The sequence below is a fragment of the Corythoichthys intestinalis genome, chromosome 4 (assembly GCF_030265065.1).
Source record: "Corythoichthys intestinalis isolate RoL2023-P3 chromosome 4, ASM3026506v1, whole genome shotgun sequence".
Lineage (NCBI taxonomy): Eukaryota > Metazoa > Chordata > Actinopteri > Syngnathiformes > Syngnathidae > Corythoichthys > Corythoichthys intestinalis.
The window spans coordinates 52,418,304-52,440,455 of record NC_080398.1 but is presented as its reverse complement, the minus strand read 5'-3'; the positions used below and the strand labels follow the sequence as shown (position 1 = coordinate 52,440,455).

Sequence of the window (22,152 nt, the reverse complement as noted above, 5' to 3'; positions counted from 1 at the left end):
GTCATTGTGCAAACAGCAATTTGAGATGTGAGCTGTATTTTGTCCCCCTTCAACGCATTTCTGGATGTGCTGTCAAGTGTCATTTATTATCTAGTTAAGCCTGAAAATTGAATTAAATGAATGTAGTTAATGATTTTCTCAATCACTTTTAGGTGGTGCTCTGCAAGTTCCATTCAGTGTTTCTCTCAAAGAAAGGTCAAGTGTTTACATGTGGACACGGGCAAGGTGGACGACTAGGCCATGGAGATGAACAGACTTACCTGGTGAGTCTTGTTGTTTGGCAGGATTGTGCTTTAAAACTATATCAAAATAAATGACTGTTCTCATTTTGTAAGACTTATATTGGCCAAATTTGTTTGGTGAGATGGAACATACCATTGTGCATCGCTAAACCATGTCAATGCTGGAGCAAAAGATTTCGTTACAGTAAAAAATAAAAATTTGCATGAAAACGGATCAAGGCCAGCCACTATTATACTGTTGCGGAAACTATCCCATTGTGTTCTGTTCATAAGCTTGTGTGTTGGGACTGTCAGGGTTCCTGCGGGTCCTTAAAAAGTCTTAAAATGTTAAAATAGATTTAAAATCTGGAGGTAATCAAGGTCTCAAATTGCCTTAAAGAGCATATGCCACGAGAAAAAAAGTCTTAAATGGCATTATTATGTGAATTAGAATCATATTTTGAGACGATTCGACTATATACAACAATTTAGCAAAGCACAGATGACGAGAAATTAGTCTTTTATTCTGCCGGTTAGCCACGCCTACCATTATAGGGCTTTAGCGTCCCCAACAGGTGGATGACGTCAGCTGTAGACTGGGCTCATCGGTTTTACTATTCAGCCCATTGAGGGGGAATTATTCAGAACGAGGAAAACACGACGAAGAGAGCCGCAAAATGTCATTGTTTCAGTCTCTCTATTCCAATATTTTTACAGGATATTCTTTTTATCCAAGTATTTTCCCCAATAGCTATATAATTGGCTTGAGAAGGACCAGTCAGCCCGTCGAGGGGGAACTATTCACAACGAGGAAAACGCGATGAAGAGAGCGGCAAAATGTCATTGTTTCTGTCTCTTTACTTCAATATTTTTACAGGATATTCTTTTTATCCAAGTATTTTCCCCAATTGCTAAATAAATGGCATGGTCATGACAAATAACAGTCTTGTGCGGAATGGAATATGAAATAATAAAAATGCATTTATTCAGGACGACATGGCAAAATTACTCCATAATGGTCAAAACTGTCGACTTCACCTTTACTGTCGCACCTCCCGAATGATATTTTATGACACCTAAATCGGACATATGTCATTTCCCTTCCCTGGCTTCGGAGAATGTAAACAAACCAGAAGGCGTGACAGCTAGCCGACATGCTAACCCGAACCGAGTGATGTTTCAAAATCTTTGAAGCGGAAAATCACACATAACTATCCTGGATTATTTGACATGAGGACCCGGTTGTCGATTGTCTTTGCGGATCGGCAAACCGCCCGGCGGAGAGCAATTTACAGTTCGTTCCCCGGAGGAGGGTGGCTGGAGTTGTTGTGCAGCTAACGTGCTGCTGCTAATGAGCATTAGGAGAGCTTTTTACATGCCTATCAATGATCAAACGTAAGTAGTCCTTCATTTAAAGGAAGTTTGTAGTGTTTACTTTGTAATTGCTGTATTCATATTTGACATAATACAAAACAAGATGTTTACTCACTTCCTAGTAAGTCCAATGGTCCCACAGTAAATATCCACGGTGAATGGGAACCTTTTGAAACTCCAAAAAGGCGCATACGCCTCTCCCTCATACAGAGTGATTTTTCTGCAGCTTTTTGGCTGGCGTGATGCGAAAAATAAACGTATTAATCCGCAAAATCAGCTGAATCCTTCGTCCTCATACACAACGGTACACTGTAGCGTGAAGAGGACGTCTACTACCGTACACGTCACAGCGCCCTCCTCCTCAATGCAAGACCGAAGCCGGAAGTCACTCATTTTCATAGCGCGAGATTCAAAAAACTAAATAAAAATAGCGATCGCTTCCACACACATCCAAGCGGCCCATATCATTCAGGGGCATAAAATACCGCGTGTATTATGAAATAAACATGCTTTTTCGTGTCACAGGCACTTTAAATGTAATGGAAAATTAGGTATTACATTTCCAGAAGATGCATTTAATGCCAGGGTTGCCAGTAGGCCTGCACAATATATTGTTTGAACATCGCCTTCGCAATGTGCGCATGCGCAACAGTCCCATTGCAGGATGTGCGTTTTTTTTCTGTATTTTTATTTTTTTATTTAAACTTTTTTTCTTCATAAAAGGAGCAATTTTTTAGAGACGTGGCTTCCTGAATCCCTTTTATTCAAACCAGTTTTCATCATTCACAGATAAACCATTTTAGCCCAGATTAAACTGTTTTATATGAATACTAGGGATTTTTCCATTGCACCTTTTTGCACCTGAGTCAGTCGCTTGATTTTGAGAAAGTTTTTTTTTTTTTTTTTGCTTTGATGCTCATGCTGCCGAGAACAGCCTCTCACATACACAATAAATGAGTTGCCACAGCACACTTCAGACTATGGCCCAGACTTAACGATGATTAACACATTTGTGCCTTTGATTGTAGCGCTACCAAGGTGTCTTGGGCCAAATCAAAGCTACAAACCTGTCAATCATTGTTAACTTTAAGTACCAAATGCCAGCTGCACTGGTGACCAAGAAAAAACAGTTTGGTCGCACTGCATAGCAGGAGGGAGGGTGAGAGCTTGTATGAGCACAAAGCAGAAAAAACTTACAATTTTTTAAAAATTAAAAACCCGTTCCTTTTCACGCGATTCTGATCCTCTGAAAAATGGCGTGATCGGCCCCAATTCCGATCACGTGATCGGAACAGGACATCTCTAATGAAAACAATGTTGTCACAGTGATCCCAACTCTTCCCAAGCAGAGCTATTTAAGTCATCTGGTGAATTTTTTTTTAGTTTTAATACTGCCATATATATCGTGAACCCCCATAAAGTCGCAGTGGTAGTTTTTTTCCAATATCGTTTAGCCCAAGTTTCCACCAAAATCTTCTATTAGAATAGTGTTGGCTCACTGGTTGCCATTGACGGCGCTAGACGTCCAATCGCTAGATATCCAAACTGTCAATGGCAACTTCCTGTTGTTTCCGACTCGCTGCCTATTTTGGGAGATTTTTGAGTCACTTCCTTTTTAGCAACCCAAAATCAACAGGAAGTGACCTGTAAATGAACCAAAATCAAAACCCAGTAAATGCCTCATTAGGAAAAGAAATATACCAAAAATCAACAGGAAATGACGTCGGATGCCCCCAAATTACTCCTTGCCTGGCATTGGCTGCTATTGACGGCCATAGACGTCCAATCCGTTTGAAATGGGAGAGATGGCAGCGAACTAACGAATGTTAATTTGCTGACACCCTCCCACATCAAATAGATTTGATGTATACTAGTGATAAACTCATTCCAATTCACATGTCGAATTCATATTTTCTGTTTATTAATTGTTTTGTGGAATGATTTTCCAACCAATGTATTGAAAAATGTTGAAGCGCCATTTCGTAAGATCGTTATCATGAGCCATCTATTGCAAATCGTGTCATGATGTATCCAGATGTTCCCACCCCTAGTGCAAAGTCGTTGGTTAGAGATAATGGGGGTCAAAGCGTCGAGTCGCACATGAGAGGAGAAAAACACCAGTTACAGTGAGATAAAATTAGTTTTTTTCTTCGTCAGAAATTGTTGCGACATTTTTTGGTCTCTAATTAAAATTTTAAAGTCCTAAAAATGTCTTAAAAAGCATTACATTTGACTTTTAAAACAGTGCAGGAACCCTGACTGCGTAAGCCGATGCCCCCTGTGCTGTAAATTAATATCTCCAATGACTCATTTTGTGCATGTCATCTTTTATCAAATTTATCAAATGTGTGACATTTAAGAGTATTTAGGTTCTTCTATACTTGTATAGCATTTACTTTTCATGGTGGTGACAGTTTAACACAGGAGCTGATTACAGTAATTCAGATTTCCATTAAAAAGAATGATCATTAAAGTGCCTATGACAGGATAAAAAAAAAGTCTTAAATAGCATTATAATGTGAATTTGAATCATATTTTGAGACAATTTGACTATATACAACAATTTGGCAAATCACAGATGACGAGAAATTAGTCTTTTAATCTACCGTTTAGCCACGCCTTTCATTATAGCGCTCTAGCTTCCCCAGCTGGAGGTTGACATCGGCAGGGTCACTATTTCAGCTGATATAGAATTCAGCCAATTGAGAGGGAAGATTCAGAACGAGGGAAATACGAAAGAGAGGAGCAAAATGTCAAATATTGTTTAAATCTCTCTCTACTCCAATATTTTTACAGGATATTCTTTTTATCCAAGTATTTTGCCCCATTTGCTACATAAATGGTATGGTCATGACTAGAGGTGTGCAAAATTTCCGATTCTTAGATTATTCGCGATTCGGCCGTGGAAGATTCGAGAACGATTCACAAACATCCAAATTCCGATTATTGAAATGTGCCAAGTAAAGCGGAAGTACAACACACTCAGCGCGCCGCGCGGTCTTCGGGACGCAATGAGGAACGGAGCGAGAGTAGCCAAACATCATGCTTCTCATTACCCGGCCCCTCGGGTAATGCCAATGCTCAACTCACGGCTCTAGCTCAACTCATGCCACAAGATAAAAAAACACAACAACATACCTGACTGCTGCCGAAAAGCTGCTACAAAGTACATCCACATAATGTTACGGTAGATATCATTTATATAGGACTAGATGCAATATAGATTCGGTAGCGTTAGCAGCAGATCTACAAAAAGCTAGATGCGGGTGTTAGTAAACGGCCGCCATCTTAAAGCAGTACACTTCCCTGCAAGGCTGTTGTAGCGAACCTTCCAAGCAAACCTAATTAAGTTTTTATCTAAAATACTCCTAAATCGGTAAAATATTGACTTGAATCTATCTTTAAAATAGTTTTAAAACTTTCACATGTCGAAAGTAGACAAAAGGGAAATTATGGAATAACGGGAGCAATTTTAACAACTTAACGGTTGATTCACAACATTAAATTAATTGAATGTAGTTTAAAGCTGCTGATACAGAATGGGGACTGGAGTGTTTTTTATTTACTGTTATTTTTGTATATTTGTTTACTGCTGTTGGTCAACTTCATACTGAAATAGTAGTTTGGTTTAGCCTGAGAGTATTTTTGAACAATTTAGCAACTAATGTACAAAACATAAAAAAAAAAAAAAAGGAGGGGGGGTGCATCAATAATCGTTTTATAATTGAATCGGAGCCTCTGAATCGTAATTAGTGATGCACGATAATACATTTTTCAACCGATACCGATAACCGATAATTTCCTCCTCATTTCAACCGATAACCGATAATGTCAAGCCGATAATTCTATTAAAAGATTTATGTAAAATTTTAAAGTATACACAAAAGAAAATATTACTGTGCAAAAATATAATTTATTGCTCTTTTTTTTTTTTCAACATAAAATATGAACAAGTCGTCAATTCAAACATCTAAATAATGACAGATTGTCTGACATTGTGTAATGGTAAACTTTTGGCAACGATTACTTAAAGAGTAAATACCTAAGTTGCACAAAATGCCTTTAAAAGTAAGCCATTTCTAACATATATAACATTAATACACTGCAAAACACACCTCCTTAAAACTAGTCAGTTTTAAGTGTAAATCTATTGGCAATAAGTGAAATTATCTGCCATCGCTTCAAGTGTATTTATTTCTCTCAGATTTCTTGGAAGAAAAATAGCTAGCTGAAAATAATCTTAACAGCCTTGTTTTAAGCAATACATTATTATACTTAATCCTAAAAAAAACAAAAACTTGGACGAAGGAAATATTTTGAATAATATTTGTGGCTACAGAATATTGATTTAAGAATTTGATTATCACTGTGGCTGTAATTGATCAGAGAAATATGTTAAATAATTTGAAAAGTGATTGCTAATGTTATATGCTTTGTTGCACACTGTGAAAATGATTAACTCAAAAGAGCGAGATGTTATGTACCCATTCTGCAGCGCTTTGTTTACATTTGCGGCTTTCACGACATTTGCTTCACAGCACCTAAACTGATACACCTGATACACGGCAGTACTATCTGGACGGAGTTGGAGCTCGCATCCGCGTGCGTGTTGTTTTGTGCCTGAGTTTTGTTAAGCCGAAAATAAAGACAGCGTTACAAAGTCATCTGGCCGCTCGTCATTTTACATACTGAATGCATTATTGACTGGCTGACTTCGTTTTCTCCATGTTTAAATTATCATCTAACCCAGCGGTCTCAAACCGACTCCACAAAGGGCCGCAGTGGGTCCTGGTTTTTGTTCCAACAGATCCAGCACAAACAGTTCAACCAATGAGGTTTCTACTAACATAAGCAGCACCTGATTGCAATCAACTGATTACACTTGTAAGAAACCAGATTGGTGAAAAGGTATTTGTCTCGTTTGGTTGGAATGAAATCCAGTACCCCCTGCGGCCCTTTGAGGACCGGTTTGAGACCACTGATCTAACCACTGTGCCGTCATGATAAGCTTGCTTACTGGACATCACTTTTTCATGAAGAATGGTGGTCGTATAAACTGCATTATTTTTTTCTATCCAGGGCTTTGGTTCTCGGGTCATTTAGGTTAAAAAAAAAAAAAAAAAAAAAAAACATGTCTCGTCTCGGCGGCAGCTATGTTCGTACCGGATAATCCGCCCGCCCCAGCCGGTTCGCCGCGGCGTATTCGGGTCCTGGCTCTGCTCGCACGCCGTGGGGGAACGCTCGAGAAACCGGGGTGTTTGCCGGAGGTCCCGAAGGTCCCGAAGCCGGGGAACCGGCCAGAGCGGCGGGCTCCGTCGGAAGACGGCTACTTGCCGACTATCGGTCTCCAGTCGTGCCGATGTCTAGCCTTAGATGCGAATTTACCACCCGCCTTGGGCTGCATTCCCAAACAGCCCGACTCTGTATCGTCACAAGCTCTGTAGTTTAACTTGGTTAGTGTTTACAATAGCTTTAGCATTCCCCCTAGCAGCAGCCTCGTATTCGTTCCAAAAATCTTTGTGATGCAGTTTTAAATGGCTGCTGGGTTAATGGTTTTGAATGAGGACGCTTTCTTTCTGCCTCGTGGAACTTCTACGGTACATGTTTCACAGATGGCGAGAGCGTAGTTTTTTTAGTAACAGCCACCATAATATTCAACTACTTCTTGCCGTGTAACACCTCCTCCTCAACCTCTCCTCCCTCAGGGGCTTCAGAGAGGGGAGGGGTTGAGGAGGCGGCATGCTGAATTCTTCGGTTGCGCACATTTGGAGGCAAAATCAAGTATATAATTATCGGATTGCATTATCGGTTGAATTTTTTTATTATCTGGATTATCTGTGTGACGTCATAATTGCCATTATCGGCTGATAATTACCGGTGACCAATATAATTGTGTATCTCTAATCGTAATCAAATCTTTAGGTTCCCAAAGATTCCCAGCTCTAGTAATGACAAATATAAGTCTTGTGCTAAATGCAATATGAAACATTAAAAATTAATTAATTTAGTACGACAAGGCAAAATTACTGCATAATGGTCAAAACTGGCAACTTCTTCCTCTCCCTAACGGTATTTTATGCCACCGGAGTTAGTCCGACTTTTGTCATTTCCCTGCCCAGAGCGTAAACAAACCAGGAGGCGTGACAGCTAGCAAACATGCTAACCCGAACTGAACGGCATTTCAAAGTCTTATTTCGCCTTTCGAAGCGAAAAATCACACAGAACTACCCCGGATCATGTCACCTGGAAGTAGGGTTGTCGATTGTCTTCGCTGATCGGCATCCACCCCGGCGGCGAGCAAGTGACAGCTCGTCATTCCCCTGCTACGGGCAGGAGAGCTCGTTTGCCGAGGAAGCAGCTGGAGAATGACCGCCGGAAAAACGTCGGAGGAGCGCGAAGCTGCCCGAGTGGTCTATTGCTGGTGTTCTGCCAAATTTTTCCCCCTTATAATATTTTACTCCCAAAGCTGTTGTGGCTGTGAAGAAGACCTATTTTACATTCAGTTGGACTCCCAATGTTATCCACAGGTCCTAAATAAACACGTAACATCGTAAGCATTTATGTTCAACAGGAATGTAGCGTAAATTAATGCTTAACGACACGGTGAAGACATAAACAGTGAGAGAGCGGCGTGCAGTTGTTGTGTGCAGCCAATATGGCAGCATGTGTCTGAGGAGAGAGCTTTTCTACATGTCCGTCCATGATCAAACATAAGTAAATATTCCTTTATCTAAAGAAAGTAGTGTTTACTTTGTAATCGCTGTATTCGCGGCCATTTTTAACACAAAGTCACAATTTCTTATGGGGTATAGTGCTCTCCCGGCAGGCAAGCGAAGAGGACCGAGGGGGGTGTGCAACAAGCTGCCGGTTGTCGGCCGAGTGACATTCTCGGTGGACAAGGAGCATCGTCAGCTGTTTGTCAGATGTTTACTCACTTCCTTGTTAGTCCAAAGGTCCACAGTTGTCGGACTTGTTTTGGCCACTATTGGGTGGGGTTTTTTGAAACAAAACCCTGCAGCACATTTGGCTGGTGTGATGCCAAAAATAAACAATCCACAAAATCAGCTGAATCTGCTGTCCATCTGCATGCTATAAAGCAATGCTGTATTTTGAGATGCTGACCCAGGTGATGTCACATTCGCATTCCTCCTCAAAACAGGAAGTTATTTATTTTCATGGCGCGCGACTAAAAAAATAGAATAAATAAAACGATCGCTTACACGGACATCCAAGCAGTCCATTTCATTCAGGAGCATAAAATACCGTGTGAAATATGAAATAAACATGCTTTTCTTCTGTCACAGGCACTTTAACCCTTTAACACCTAAGCCTGTTTTGGCCGAATTTGCATGCATTTGATGTTGCCTTTATATTTCAAAGAAAAAATGTTTACAATGGCCATATTGGCTCCCTCTTTTCAGGACACCTTGAACTTCATGTCTAAACTGTTATTTTCTTCACTGACCAATTATAATCCACATTTTGGACCCAAAAAGACAAAAAAATCCCAAAATCTTTTTTCAAAATTTGTAATGTTGACGTCCCATTGACAACCAAACTTGCTCGACCAACCGTTTTGAAGCTTGATAATATTTATTCAACTTGTTAGGATAAACATTCAATAGAAAAAAATAAGATTGAATAGTTTTATGTTTGACAATTCAACACAAATAGCAGGTATGGTCATAGGCGTTTTTGGCCTTTACACATACTATGGTCAAAACAGGTTATATATTGTGCAAAATAGTGAGAAAATTTTTTATATATATCATTTAACACAAAAAGGGTTTGGAAGATATCTCTTTGTGAAGTTAGGTGTTGTACCCATCACCTTCTCAAAAGTATAAACGTGCATGCAATCAAGCTTCTCGAACACACGTCTACATAAAAATTGAAAATATTATAGAAAAAATATATATAACATTGAAAAAAAGTATTTAAAAAAATATTGACAAGTAGTTAGTTCAATTCAAAATTTTCAGGCATGCGACCCAATAAAGTTTTTTTTTTTTTTTTTTTTTTTTTTTTTTTTTGCGCACTCAATAAAGCTTCTTCTTGAACAGGTCACGGAGCTGCGTCACACACAACGTCACACAGCCTACTCTTTCGCCGTTTGAGCGCTACTGTCACTTCTACTCGCAGAGTCGCTGATTCATCAAAGGAAAACGACGACAAACACGACTCATCTTCTTCCTTGAGTTAATGAAATAATGCATTAGTTTGTGCTAAATGTAGTTTTAGATTCATTCTGCACGTTTCAAAATCGCACGCAACCGGCTGTTGTTTGCTTCGCATGCCTCCCTTTCAATAGTTGGCGCCTGGCTCGGAAATTTATTAAAAATGATCACATTCGGTTCGTCCTTATTGACATCACAACGACTTTTGGGATAAGTAGTCTTTTGTGCTGCTTTCGGTTTTGAAAAAGGACAAGAAATGATGGATATATGGAGATGGACACATGGTCCATGCAGCGTTTTAATGCATATTTATGAGTGCAATAAAACTATAAAACTCAAATGACATTATCTCCCGTTTTTCTTGGCCGATTGACTTCAAATAAAAACTGGTGTGGACATCAACTTCCGCACTTTCAAACGAGACCAACCAGCGGCACGTGGGTGATGTAATTACAGCGTGACGAAGCTTCAAAGACGATATGCGTAAACGCGTCGCTGCCGACACTTCGGTGTTAAAGGGTTAATATCAATTGTTTTCCATCAAGGTTTCAAACTTTCAATATACACTTCTCCCCAGACAATACACTTTGATTCAGGATTGTCTTTGCAACATTGGTGCTTTTAATGATTTGTTTACTCATGATTGTTCTACACCAAAGTTTATGCTCTTTTGAGTTAATTAGGTTGTGTTTTGGGATAGCTCTGGAACTAGATGGATGGATAGATTTGATATACCGGTAATACATATATATTAGGGGTGTAACGGTACACAAAAATCTCGGTTCGGTACGTACCTCGGTTTTGAGGTCACGGTTCGGTTCATTTTCGGTACAGTAAAAAAACAAAATGCAAAATATAAATGTGCTTGTTGTTTATTGCACACCTTTGTGTTTTCATCAATAGGAACATTAGCCTATACAAAGCTAGAATTCTGCTCAAAAAGTAGTGGGCATTTAAAGATAATCCAACAACAATTTGCCTTTCTGAAAGAAAAAAGAAGTCCTGTGCTAAAGAGAAAAGCAATCCCAATGACAAAGATTTTAACATGTATTTTACAAATGAAATGCCTCAATGAATATTTTTTTCCTTATGAACGGTTTTCAAAAGCTTTATTGGTTAGTGACGGGATCTGTCGTTCACTTGAGTAAACGAATCCATTCCGGATCGTTCAGTAAAAAGATTCGTTCAAACGAATCGTTCAAGGAATCGTTCGCCCCCCTCATCTCCCTCCCCGCCCAAATGAATCGTTCGGTTAGTGAACGGGAAGTGACGTTGCCGAACGAATCACCAAAGACCGCTTCGCAGTATAACTGAACGGGAAGTGACATTCTTGGTCCCTCCCTCTCTCTTGCACACAGGCTCCTCATTGACCGCTCGTCATAGTTTCAGTAATGAGTGACAGGCAATATCATTCTGCTTTCACAGACAGCCTCGTCTCCCTACTGCTGCTGCAAAAGCGAGGGAGAACTTCCGCGTCGTCTGTCCTAGTTCTATGGGCTCAAAGTCATGGCTCGTGCTTGCATTTCGATTGAGGACACGGTTAAACATTTTCCTTTTGTGGGGGGAGCGGGGGGTTGGGGTCGGGGGCGCACGGACTTTCTTTAGCATGTTCTTGATCACATTTACAATGCTTGCTGTCACGAAAATAAAAATAAATCGAAAGTTTAATTTCAAAATATGGAACGACCAACACATCATATTTACCTCTCGCTCTGTTGTATTTTTGTTTTTATGCTCATCACTATTATTTTTAGTTACTATTGTTAAAACTATAAGTGTAAATAGCTAGTTGTCGAATGTGCTGCTCTGAAATAAAGACAATACTACATTTTGATATTTGACAGTTTAATTGCAAATCAGTATTAAGATGATCGTATTGAATTTTTGCACTGGTATTAATAAATAAAATAATCCGGTCAACTCCCCTGTCGTCCCCGCATCTCAGATCGTCAAATGCTGACGAGAAATGATTGCTTGCTCTTTACGATGTCGCCTTTCTACCCTCATTAGTCTGTTAAGAAAAATGTAGACATATTGCGACATCTCCCGTGTCTGCGTGCATTGTTTTGGGGCGCTTGAGTAGCGCATGATGGACGGATTGACATAATTTGTCAAACCAACCGACACGCTCTGACACGAAAAAAAAAAAAACACTCGGAAAAAATTGACATGCATATACAGTTTCATTGCAAATCAGTATTATGGTGATCGTATTGAATTTTTGCACTGGTATTAATAAATAAAATAATCCGGTCAGCTCCCCTGTCGTCCCCGCATCTCAGATCGTCAAATGCTGACAAGAAATAATTGTTTGCTCTTTACGATATCGCCTTTCTACTCTCATTAGTCTGTTAAGAAAAATGTACACATATTGCGACATCTCCCGTGTCCATGTGCGTTGTTTTGGGGCGCTTGAGTAGCACATGATGGACGGATTCACATGATTTGTCAAACCAACCAACACCTGACACGAAAAAAAAAAAATAAAACACTTGGGAAAAATGACATGTATATACCGTTTCATTGCAAATCAGTATTATGGCGATCATACTAAATATTTTTTTCTGTGCACATATGAGGTAAATATTGCTGCCATGGAGCCTCCTTATAGTGACAGTTCTTTGCCCCCTTCATTGCCGTCACGCGACCGCAGCTCAGCTTTTGCTTGCCTCGTAGCTACCCGTGTTTTAAATTACTGTAAATTTGATAGTATGTGGTCATAGGTAGTCGTGAGTCTGTTGAGAAAAGTAGTACACTAAACCATGCTCGCTAGATTTGTGTGGTGTTTTTGTCTTTTTGAGCTGCATTTGATAGGCTCCACGTTAACAAATATGTGACAAAGTCCTTTCCTTTCATTTTTTGATTCGTTCACCGCAAATTCATTACTGGAAAGTCAAGTTAGCAGCAAGCTAGGTCAGGAACCGGAGGACCGAGTCACTGAACGGGAAGTGACAAAACTCAGTCTTGCCCCCCTGCCTGCACGCTGGCTGCTCATTGGCCACACGTGGAAGTGAGTGACATACGCCCTGAATCTGTTTCCGGTCCCTCCCCTGCCCGCGATGAGGCTGGCGTCTGATTGGTCGTGTGCGATGTCAGAAGACGCTGCCGCTTGCTCAACGCCCTCCCACGCAGTGAACAAGCACCAACTTCATAGAATGAATCAGTGCAGATGGTGATTAGTTCGGTCTCGTTCACCCAAACAATTCGTTCAAAAGGAACGAATCGTTCGCGACCGATACAACACTATTATTGGTGGATTTTCTCAAGTTAAAGCGCCACACAGAAATTAATACATTTAATTGTGTAAGCAGGATCTGTCTATTATTCTTGTGATTTAATTACAGGTCTTTTAGCTCATTTCAATTTATTTTATTTAAATGGGCTACTATTTATTTTATGATGTGTTTATATGTTACAAATGTGATGTAGTATTCATTTATATTGTACATTTTATGTTGTATAACTTTAGTTCCTATGTGAATATTAGTTCCTATTTGTTTTGTTGTGGTAGGAGGATTTTGTATTGAACACGGGGCCGTGTTGGTTATTATTATAGCAGAGAAGACGGCAGTAAATCAACAAAGACAAGTCAACTGTGCCCCAATTTACCACTGAAGAGATCTAATGGAGTCAAAAAGTAGGTTACGATTGCATATTAGTTTGAAAATCGACCGGATCCACCGTATTTTTACACGAGTGACTTCCGTTTTTCGCCACAACACCGGTAGTAGTTTTGACGCAGGAGGGTCGCGTCTCCCGTCAAATAATACTCTTTTCGCCTGCGTCGCGTTGAGCCGCTTCTGGGACGCGTCTAACACGCGGCCGCGCTGCGACTGGTGTGCATTTGCTGATCGACTTTAACGCCCGCGTTTCACTGCGTTCTCGCGGCGGCCACGTTGTCGCGCCGTTGACGTTTCTGGGTTATATACTGTCCTACCGTGTTGGTCCTCATTATAGTAGAGAAGACGGAGTAAATATAATCTACACAAACTGTAACCCGATCGACTCACAGCCTTGAAAAGTAAGGGTTACATTACGTCAGAAACTCGTTCAGTACGCCTCCGTTCCGAACCGAGCACCAAGTACCGAAACGGTTCAGTACAAATACATGTACCGTTACACACTTAATATATATGTATAAAGCTGTGTTTGACACTACACTAATTGGCCTCAATTAAACTCTCTCCCTTTTTACTTGCCTGACTAATATTATTGTTGTTAGGTATATATGTTACATACAGTGGGGAGAACAAGTATTTGATACACTGCCAATGGGTTTTCCCAATGGGTTTTCCCATATACAGTATTGGTATTGAAAGACCAAAGGCTACTGCATAATGCCCATATACCATAACTTATCCATGCAGCATCTGCTGTGGTTGCCCAGACTGTTTCACCATATTCTCACTTAACTCCACAGGTTCCCCGACTGGTGGAGGGTCTGATGTCCCACCACTGTTCTCAGGTGGCAGCAGCAAAAGATCACACAGTGGTGCTGACAGAAGAAGGTTATGTTTACACTTTTGGGCTTAACACCTTCCACCAACTAGGTTTGACGCCTCCGCCAGCTTCAGCACATGTTCCTAAACAGGTAAATATGGTTTAACAGGATACTGTGATGCTAGTTATGTCATATATTTAGTAAAAACTGCATGACACAGTTTGCAAATGTCTATCTGGTTTATTAGCACAGTATTCTCTCTTTCTTTGGATTTAGGTGTTTTCCAAGACACTAAGAGGGAGGGCAGTAATTGGAGTTGCTGCAGGCAGGTTCCATACAGTGCTGTGGACTAAGGATGCAGTTTATACAATGGGACTCAATGGAGGGCAGCTTGGTAAGAACTGGTGTGGCTCTCTGACATGTACTATAACCTTCTGACTTTGTTAAATAGAAGGTAAAACGTCTGGAGATGTTCTATTTCATCCTTGCTGACAGCCAGAGGGCGGTGCTGAAAGCCCTGAATGAACACTTCTCGCATGCGCGATCAGAGTATGCATACAAAAAAAAAAAAGTCACATGTGGATGAAGTACTTTTTAAAAAAATAAATAAATAAATAAAAGTACAGCTACAGGTGCAAAGTACAAAAGTGTTTGCTTTAAAATACCTTACAAGTAAAAAGTAAAACACTCAGGTGACTTGAAGTTGCGCTCTGAGACCCCCCAATTTTGCCAAATTTCAAAATCCCAATATGTATGTATATGTTTAAAATCCTATATGCAAGTGTGATACATCATTGGAAAGCTTAAAATCAGTTTTCTGGGGGCAGAAAATCTTATTTCGATCCAAAAACTGTGTGTAGCATGTATCACCGAGTGTCAAGACACAGGTGTAAATGGCCACAGCCGAATTTTTGGGGAATATATGGGTGAAACACGGTAATATATCATGGGTCGTGATGCAGAAATCGCAGACATCAAGTTGTGGTCGAGATTTTCTTTTTCAAATATTTACCCTTTTAAAACTTTTTAAATTCTCAATTTTTCTTTGTTTGGCTCGATTATCATCTAAAATATCAGGGAAAATGCGACAATAACAAAAAAATTTTTTTAAAAAATACAATTAAGCGACAGTTAACATGTAGGCATCAGTGACCAATTTAAAGATGTTTTTATTTTTTTCATTGCCAAGTAATTTGTTTAAAAGTGAAAAATAAGCGAGTGAATATTTTTTTTTTTAAAACTAAATATTAGACATCCTGTAATGATTCAAAGCTAAAAATTATAGACATTTTGATCATGGCTGGGTTGACACAAAAGCGGTTGCGCGGTGTCTGTAAACGGGGGTCTCCTGGGTAAAACGGACAAATTAAAAATACTTTGGGGGCGTAATGCGCCAAACAACAACAGCCCCAAAACATCACTGCTCTCGAGGAGATCTGCATGGAGGACTGGGCCAAAATACCAGCAACAGTGTGTGAAAAGCTTGTGAAGAGTTACAGAAAACGTTTGGCCTCTGTTATTGCCAACAAAGGGTACATAACAAAGTATTGAGATGAACTTTTGGTATAGACCAAATACTTATTTTCCACCATGATTTGCAAATAAATTCTTTAAAAATCTAACTGTGATTTTCTGGTTTTTTTTTTACATTCTGTCTCTCATGGTTGAGGTTTGCCCATGTTGACAATTACAGGCCTCTGTAATATTTTCAAGTGGAAGAACTTGCACAATTAGTGGTTGACTAAATACTTATTTGCCACACTGTATGTAAGTATACAGAGATCTGAGTCAATATTCAAAAGAACCAGAAGATTCATTCACTGACCAGTTTTATTTAAAACTGCAAAATGAAAAAAACAAGCAATAAAATTGACTGCACTCTAAACATTATTTAAACAAAATTTAGCTTAATGGCGGGTTGCAAGCAAATTTCAGGTGTATACACTACCTACTGTACAAGAGTCGTGGCTTTTATTGTTCAATATCTTGTTCACCTGCCTCATCTTGCTTGTACTTCCGTTTGCTACCTCTAGTGCTCAGTTACGCTATAGTTGCATGGGGCTTTCGATTGCACCGGAGGCATGAAAACGAAACTATCAATTCACAATGAAAAAAAAAAAAAAGAAAACAAACAAAAGTAACGAGTAACGCAGGCGATTTGAAAAGTAGTAGAGTTAAAAGTACATATACTACCTGCTGTAAAATGTAATGAAGTAAAAGCAAAAAGTAACACTTCATATTTGTTCTCAAGTAAAGCACAGATACACAAAAATGTACTGAAGTACAGTAACAAAGTACTTTTATTTCGTTACATTCCACCAAAGCGTGTGACCCATGTTTGACCCCTGGAACAGGTTTAAGTTCCGGTGTCATCACAGGTCCAGTCTTTACAGAACCTTCTTGGTGAGCACAAGGATTCTGAGTGACAGAACGCTCGGTCATCTGGAATTTATAGAGCCGTAATTCCTCATAACTTTCATTGTAAACTGTGGCACTTATTACATAAGATTCCTCTATGTATCTTGCAAAGTAACTTTTTATTTTGATTATTTGTTATATAGTTGAAAGACAGAAGTTTAGTGTTTTAAGGCCTTATGCTTTGGCTTTGTTTTCAGGGTACCTGTTGGACCCTAATGGGGAAAGGTGTGTGACAGCTCCACGGCAAATTTCTGCTCTGCACCAAAAGGACGTCACCATAGCAATGGCTGCTGCAAGTGGTGGCGCGACTGTGATTGTGAGCGAGAAAGGAGATGTCTACTTGTTGGCTGATTACCAGTGTAAAAAAATTGCTTCAAGGTCAATCAAAAGAGCCATCACAGCAAAAACAAACATTTTACACTATCTTTCTTGATTAAACCACCTGTTTTGATATCAAGAGTTGGTGATCTTAGTTGTTTTTGAGATCGTAGTCTTGATGATTGTCTGTTTTTCATCCTTTTTAGGCAGCTCAACATCAAGAAAGTCCTTGTCACTGGTGGCAATCTCGACCATCGTGTGAATCCCCAGATTTTAAATGAGTGTGGGGGAGAAAAGGTGTCCATCTTGTTATTGGATGAAGCTGGTCGGGTAAGTGCGGAAATTGCTCTTTTTTTGCTTTTGTAGCAGTAGGAATTGGCCAACATTCCAATCAATGGACTGGCAGTTTTTTCCTGCCTAAACAACCATGTGACCTCATTTCTGGCAAAATACACAAAATGGAATTTCATTTAAAGACTGAATTGCTAGTTTTAAAGGATTTGTAATGAAAAATACATGAAAAGTTTATTATTATTTTTTATATTAAGTAAATGTTAATGTAAAATTAGCCCTGAATACTATCCTTCTTGTAAACACTTTTAATAGTAAATAATTGAAACCCCACACCCCAAATTACAAATGTGCGAAGTCAATCAATCAAATACAATTGTGTATGTTTGCAACAAGGGCGTAGGTTTGCATATGGATGGTAGGGACATAACACTACCAACTTTTCAGGATGCTTTAATTGTCCCCACCAACTTTTACGAAACCTTATTTGCATTGCATAATTAGTTTAGGTATATAGGTCATTTGGACTGTCTTCCCATATGTTGTAAGGATAGAATTGACCCTATGCATTATTGAGTGAATTATTTTTATTATGTTCAGATTTACATTTGCCCCCTCTCACTTGCTGAATGTGCCAGTCCATTTTTTCTCTCAAACACACATTTCATTAGCTGAAGCCCCCCCCCCCCCCACACCATACACAGGCAGACAGCCTCAAGTCACAACACAGAAATACAACATGTCGACAACATACCACCTCCTCCACCCCCTTTGAAGAGGAGGGATATCAGAAGTTTTGTTTTGGCCAGCTGCAGCCACTGTAAGTAATGTAAAAAGGTGTTGTGCATGTTGTGGAGGTGGGAAACACCACTAATTTTGCTACTGAAAGTCCGACCTGCATCAGAGTTAGCATTACATTAAACTGTGTGAACTTGCAAACCTGCAAAACTTGAGTAGGAAGCCGCTAAGAGAACAGTATCCGTTAATTAAACTGTGAGAAATGTAGTGAACTCTGCTGGAAACTATCGAATGAGAAAAACGTGAGCAAGAAACTGCTTAGTGAGAGCGGTCCCAAGAAGCAGTCTGTTGCACAGGAAATTGTTGACCGTCCAAAAAACCCTACGCGTGCTTCTTGTAAACGGCCTGGTTTAGAAGGAAAGAAGGCTAGAGCATGTGTGTAAATATGTATTAGTGCATTTCATTTATTAATTAAAATGTATGGATTTATTTTTTTTAAATTTGCAGCCTATGCAAACATTTTTTCACATAATCATACATTGATTCCGCTTTTTCCAAGGGTGTTGCGGAGTATACGCAACGCATAAACGTATATTTTTATCTTTTGGCAATGCTACTGTATTCCAGGATTATTTTATTACTTTTTAGGCCTTAAAAAGTAAACAAATATATAAATTTGGCCTTAATGATATTGGAAAAAAATAACATTATGATAGATATTGCCAAGGCTCCACACTTACTTTTTGCATTGATTGCACTTGTGTGCCTTTTCTTAAGGTGCACCAGCACAAAATGTAGGCACACCCACATTTTTCATTGAATCACCTTCAACGACATACTTTTAATCACTCTCCATAACATTCATATAATTTATATGAATGAGTCCACTCAAGATTCACTCACGCTTTGACGCTCACGCTGCCGAGAACGTCGTCTAGACAATGAAGAATGACTAAACTTTGATTATCGCATTTGTGCCTTTGATCGTAGCGCAACAGCCTTCACTCGTGAGATCAAAGCTACAAACCTGTCAATCATCGTTAACAAACTGCTGACCAAGAAAAGCAGCAGGAGGGAGAGTGAGAGCCTATACGAGCATGAAGCAGAAAACATGAATTAATTTTTAAAATTAAAAACCTGATCCTTTTTTACCCTATTTCGATCCTTTGAGAAATGAGGCGTTTGGCCTGATTTCCGATCACGTGATCGGATTGGGACATCCCTAGTTTTGTATGTGTCTGTTTCCTGTCTACACCTGCACCTACACATTCATGTCCTGTGTACACCGTACGAGATGCAGAGAAAAGAAGATGCTCCTGTTCATTGCTTTAGATGTGACACAGTTGGCCAAAATCTGTTTTGTAACTTTGATCCTGCACTTGCACCAAAAGTTTTTATTTTTATTTATTTTTTTACCACAGTGTTGCTTTCTATAGTGTTATCTAACCCTTTTGTATAAAGTGGACGGTTACACAATCCTAAGCAGTCATGTCTCGGTGGAGGCCTATAGATGGAAATGATGACTAAGGTTTGAATAACTTCTGTATTTTTCCATTCCTGTCAGGTGTTCTGTTGGCGCTCCTCAGGTAGCTCGGTGAGACAGTGTCGGTGGGCGTACGGGCGCCAGGTTTTCATGTCAGACATTGCTCTCAGCAAAAATGCCATGATGTTTGTGACTAAGGAGGGGGAGGGCTTCAGTGGCATGTGGGCTGGAGAATATAAAAAGTACACCGACAAAAAAGGTGAGTTAAGCAAAATAGTTGTGACTTTCACCAACCACTTAAAGTTGTTAAATTTTCATCATATCTAGCTACGTATTTACGGATTACTTATTATCCTTCAGAACTTTGCGAATGGTATGTTAACTATCAATAAAAAAGCAGTTGAAAAAAAAAATATATATTTTTTTCTTCTTTTTTTTGTAATTGTATACTTGCATTAGAGATCAATGTGGAAGTTTGTGGACATTCAGATGTTGGGACAATATTTGAGCGAATTCGTTTGGAAAAGCTCCCCCACATTCACAGAGCTGTCAGCATCACCATGGACTCCAATGGTCGGAATTTTGGATTGCTCCAGGTTGATCCCAAAACAAGGTATATAATCATTATATGAAAGTCCAGTTAAATATTTTAGGACTCAAGTAATAGCAAATAGTGGTAGCTTGTAGGGTTTGCACGAACTTGTTGACAGTGCGAATAAAAAATTACGTTTAGAATATAGCGTCTTGTTTCCTCCTTTTCCAGTTTATATGAGATTCCCAGCATTTCGCCATCGTCTTTTGCGACACACTTCCAAAGACTTCTGGGGGAAGCAGATGAAATGGACAGTATCCATGATGTAACACTTCAAGCCGGCAATCGCACCTTCGCAGCTCACAAATATATCCTGTCCATGAGGTCTGAGTTCTTCCGTAAACAGTTTATGGCTGAGCGTTGTGGGATCGATGAAGAACTTGATAAAGAAGTGAGGAAGAGTGAAGATGCAGTGGGCTGCGACTTGCTTATTTTGGAGACGATTCCACCCGACATGCTAGAGTATGCCCTGCAATTCATCTACACAGATAATTGTGAGCTACTGGTCCACGGGACCCGACCTAAACAGCATAGCTCCTGGATTGATCAAAGCCAGGTAAAATTCATTTATCCATGCTTTTTTGACCCTGTTCCCTCTTGTTTCTGGTTTTTCAGACTATTGACGAGTCGCATCTACTCTAGTTCTGTCCTGTAACATTTCTCATTTTTTAATATTTTTGTCTTCACCAGAAAACAGAGGGGAAAAGTCTTATCAGCAGTCTGCGAGGCTTGAACCTGAGAGGTAGGACAGCACTGGAAGTATATCGCTCCCTTCCCTTTGCAGCTGAAGGAGATTGTAACAAGATCACAAACAAGGTCTCCAAACCCGGCAAGAAGGGAAAAGGCAAAGGTGCCAATGATGTCGGGTACAACCCAGTCAAAACTCTACAAGGAGTAGCAAAGAAGCTTGGCCTCAGCAGCTTGTCTACACGGTATTTTTTTTTTTCTCAACCTTATATATCATCACATACATTTCAATTACTTATCAATAATACTTAATTGTTCCTCGACAGACTGGATGGTGTTAAATATGAGGGTGGAAAGATCAACGTTATACACAAGAAAGCTGGCAACCAACTCAAATTCAACCAAAAGAAATGGTTGGTGTACTGTAATCTGTTTTAGTGATATAAACAGGGGTCCACATACAGTGCTGCTCAAAAGTTTGTGAACCCCCTCAACATTTTGGAATTTTCTATTATTTCAACCTGATTTCCTAATCAATCAATTCAGTAGTTTTTTTTTGTTTTTTTAACAGTTGTGTTGTCGAGACTAAATTAAAAAGAGTTTTCATCAACTGATGTAGGTGCAAAATTGAACTGTTTGGTCACAACCAAAACCGCCATGTCTGGCGAAAAGTCAACACTGCATACCACCAAAAGAACCTTCTCCCAACAGTGAAGCATGGAGGTGGGAATGTCAAGATCTGGGCTTGCTTTTCATCCTCAGGACCTGGACAACTCCACATAGTCCAGGGAATCATGAATTCTGAGGAATATTGTCAAATCCTAGAACATAACCTGACGCCATCTGTTTTGAAGTTAAAGCTTGGCAGAAGGTGGATCATGCAACATGATAATGATCCAAAGCATTCCAGCAATACAACCAAGGAATGGCTGAAAAAGAAGAAGATTCGTGTTTTGGACTGGCCCAGTCAAAGTCCTGACCTAAATCCCATTGAAATGCTGTGGCGGGACCTGAAGCGAGCAGTTCATGCCAGACGCCCATCAAACCTCTCTCAACTGACTGCGTTCTGCAAGGAAGAATGGGCAAAAATCCCCCAAAGTAGATGTGAGAGGCTGATTAGTCACTACAGAAACCGTTTGGTTGAGGTAATCTTTGCAAAAGGAGGCGCAATATCTTATTAACTGAAGGGGTTCACATACTTTTGCACACATGATATCTGAGTTTTTCTTAAATCAACCACTTTTGTTAAATAAAGAATGACAATATAACTATTTCTTTTGTTTCAGTCCATTATTTGGAATGTCAGTATTGTGGATTTGGGTATAACTTAACATTTAATAAGTTTATTTTAGTTTTTTTTACAAAAAATCTGACCATCGCTGTGGGGTTCACAAACTTTCGAGCAGCACTGT

At 39.6% G+C, this 22,152-nt stretch overlaps 1 protein-coding gene across 3 annotated transcripts in view; it reads left to right on the top strand.

Moving 5' to 3' along the window:
• ibtk (inhibitor of Bruton agammaglobulinemia tyrosine kinase) overlaps window positions 1-22,152 on the top strand; it is a 53,620-nt gene that overhangs the window by 3,968 nt on the left and 27,500 nt on the right. For all 3 annotated transcript variants that reach the window (XR_009063002.1, XM_057834352.1, XM_057834350.1), the window contains exons 5-14: window positions 153-263; window positions 14,193-14,363; window positions 14,490-14,607; window positions 16,829-17,009; window positions 17,156-17,279; window positions 19,543-19,720; window positions 19,921-20,074; window positions 20,225-20,609; window positions 20,744-20,985; window positions 21,067-21,153. Coding sequence is in view for 2 of the 3 variants with exons in the window: in XM_057834352.1 (XP_057690335.1) it covers window positions 153-263; window positions 14,193-14,363; window positions 14,490-14,607; window positions 16,829-17,009; window positions 17,156-17,279; window positions 19,543-19,720; window positions 19,921-20,074; window positions 20,225-20,609; window positions 20,744-20,985; window positions 21,067-21,153 (1,751 nt within the window). In the remaining variant the exon portion in view is untranslated. The remainder of the gene's footprint in view (window positions 1-152; window positions 264-14,192; window positions 14,364-14,489; window positions 14,608-16,828; window positions 17,010-17,155; window positions 17,280-19,542; window positions 19,721-19,920; window positions 20,075-20,224; window positions 20,610-20,743; window positions 20,986-21,066; window positions 21,154-22,152) is intronic.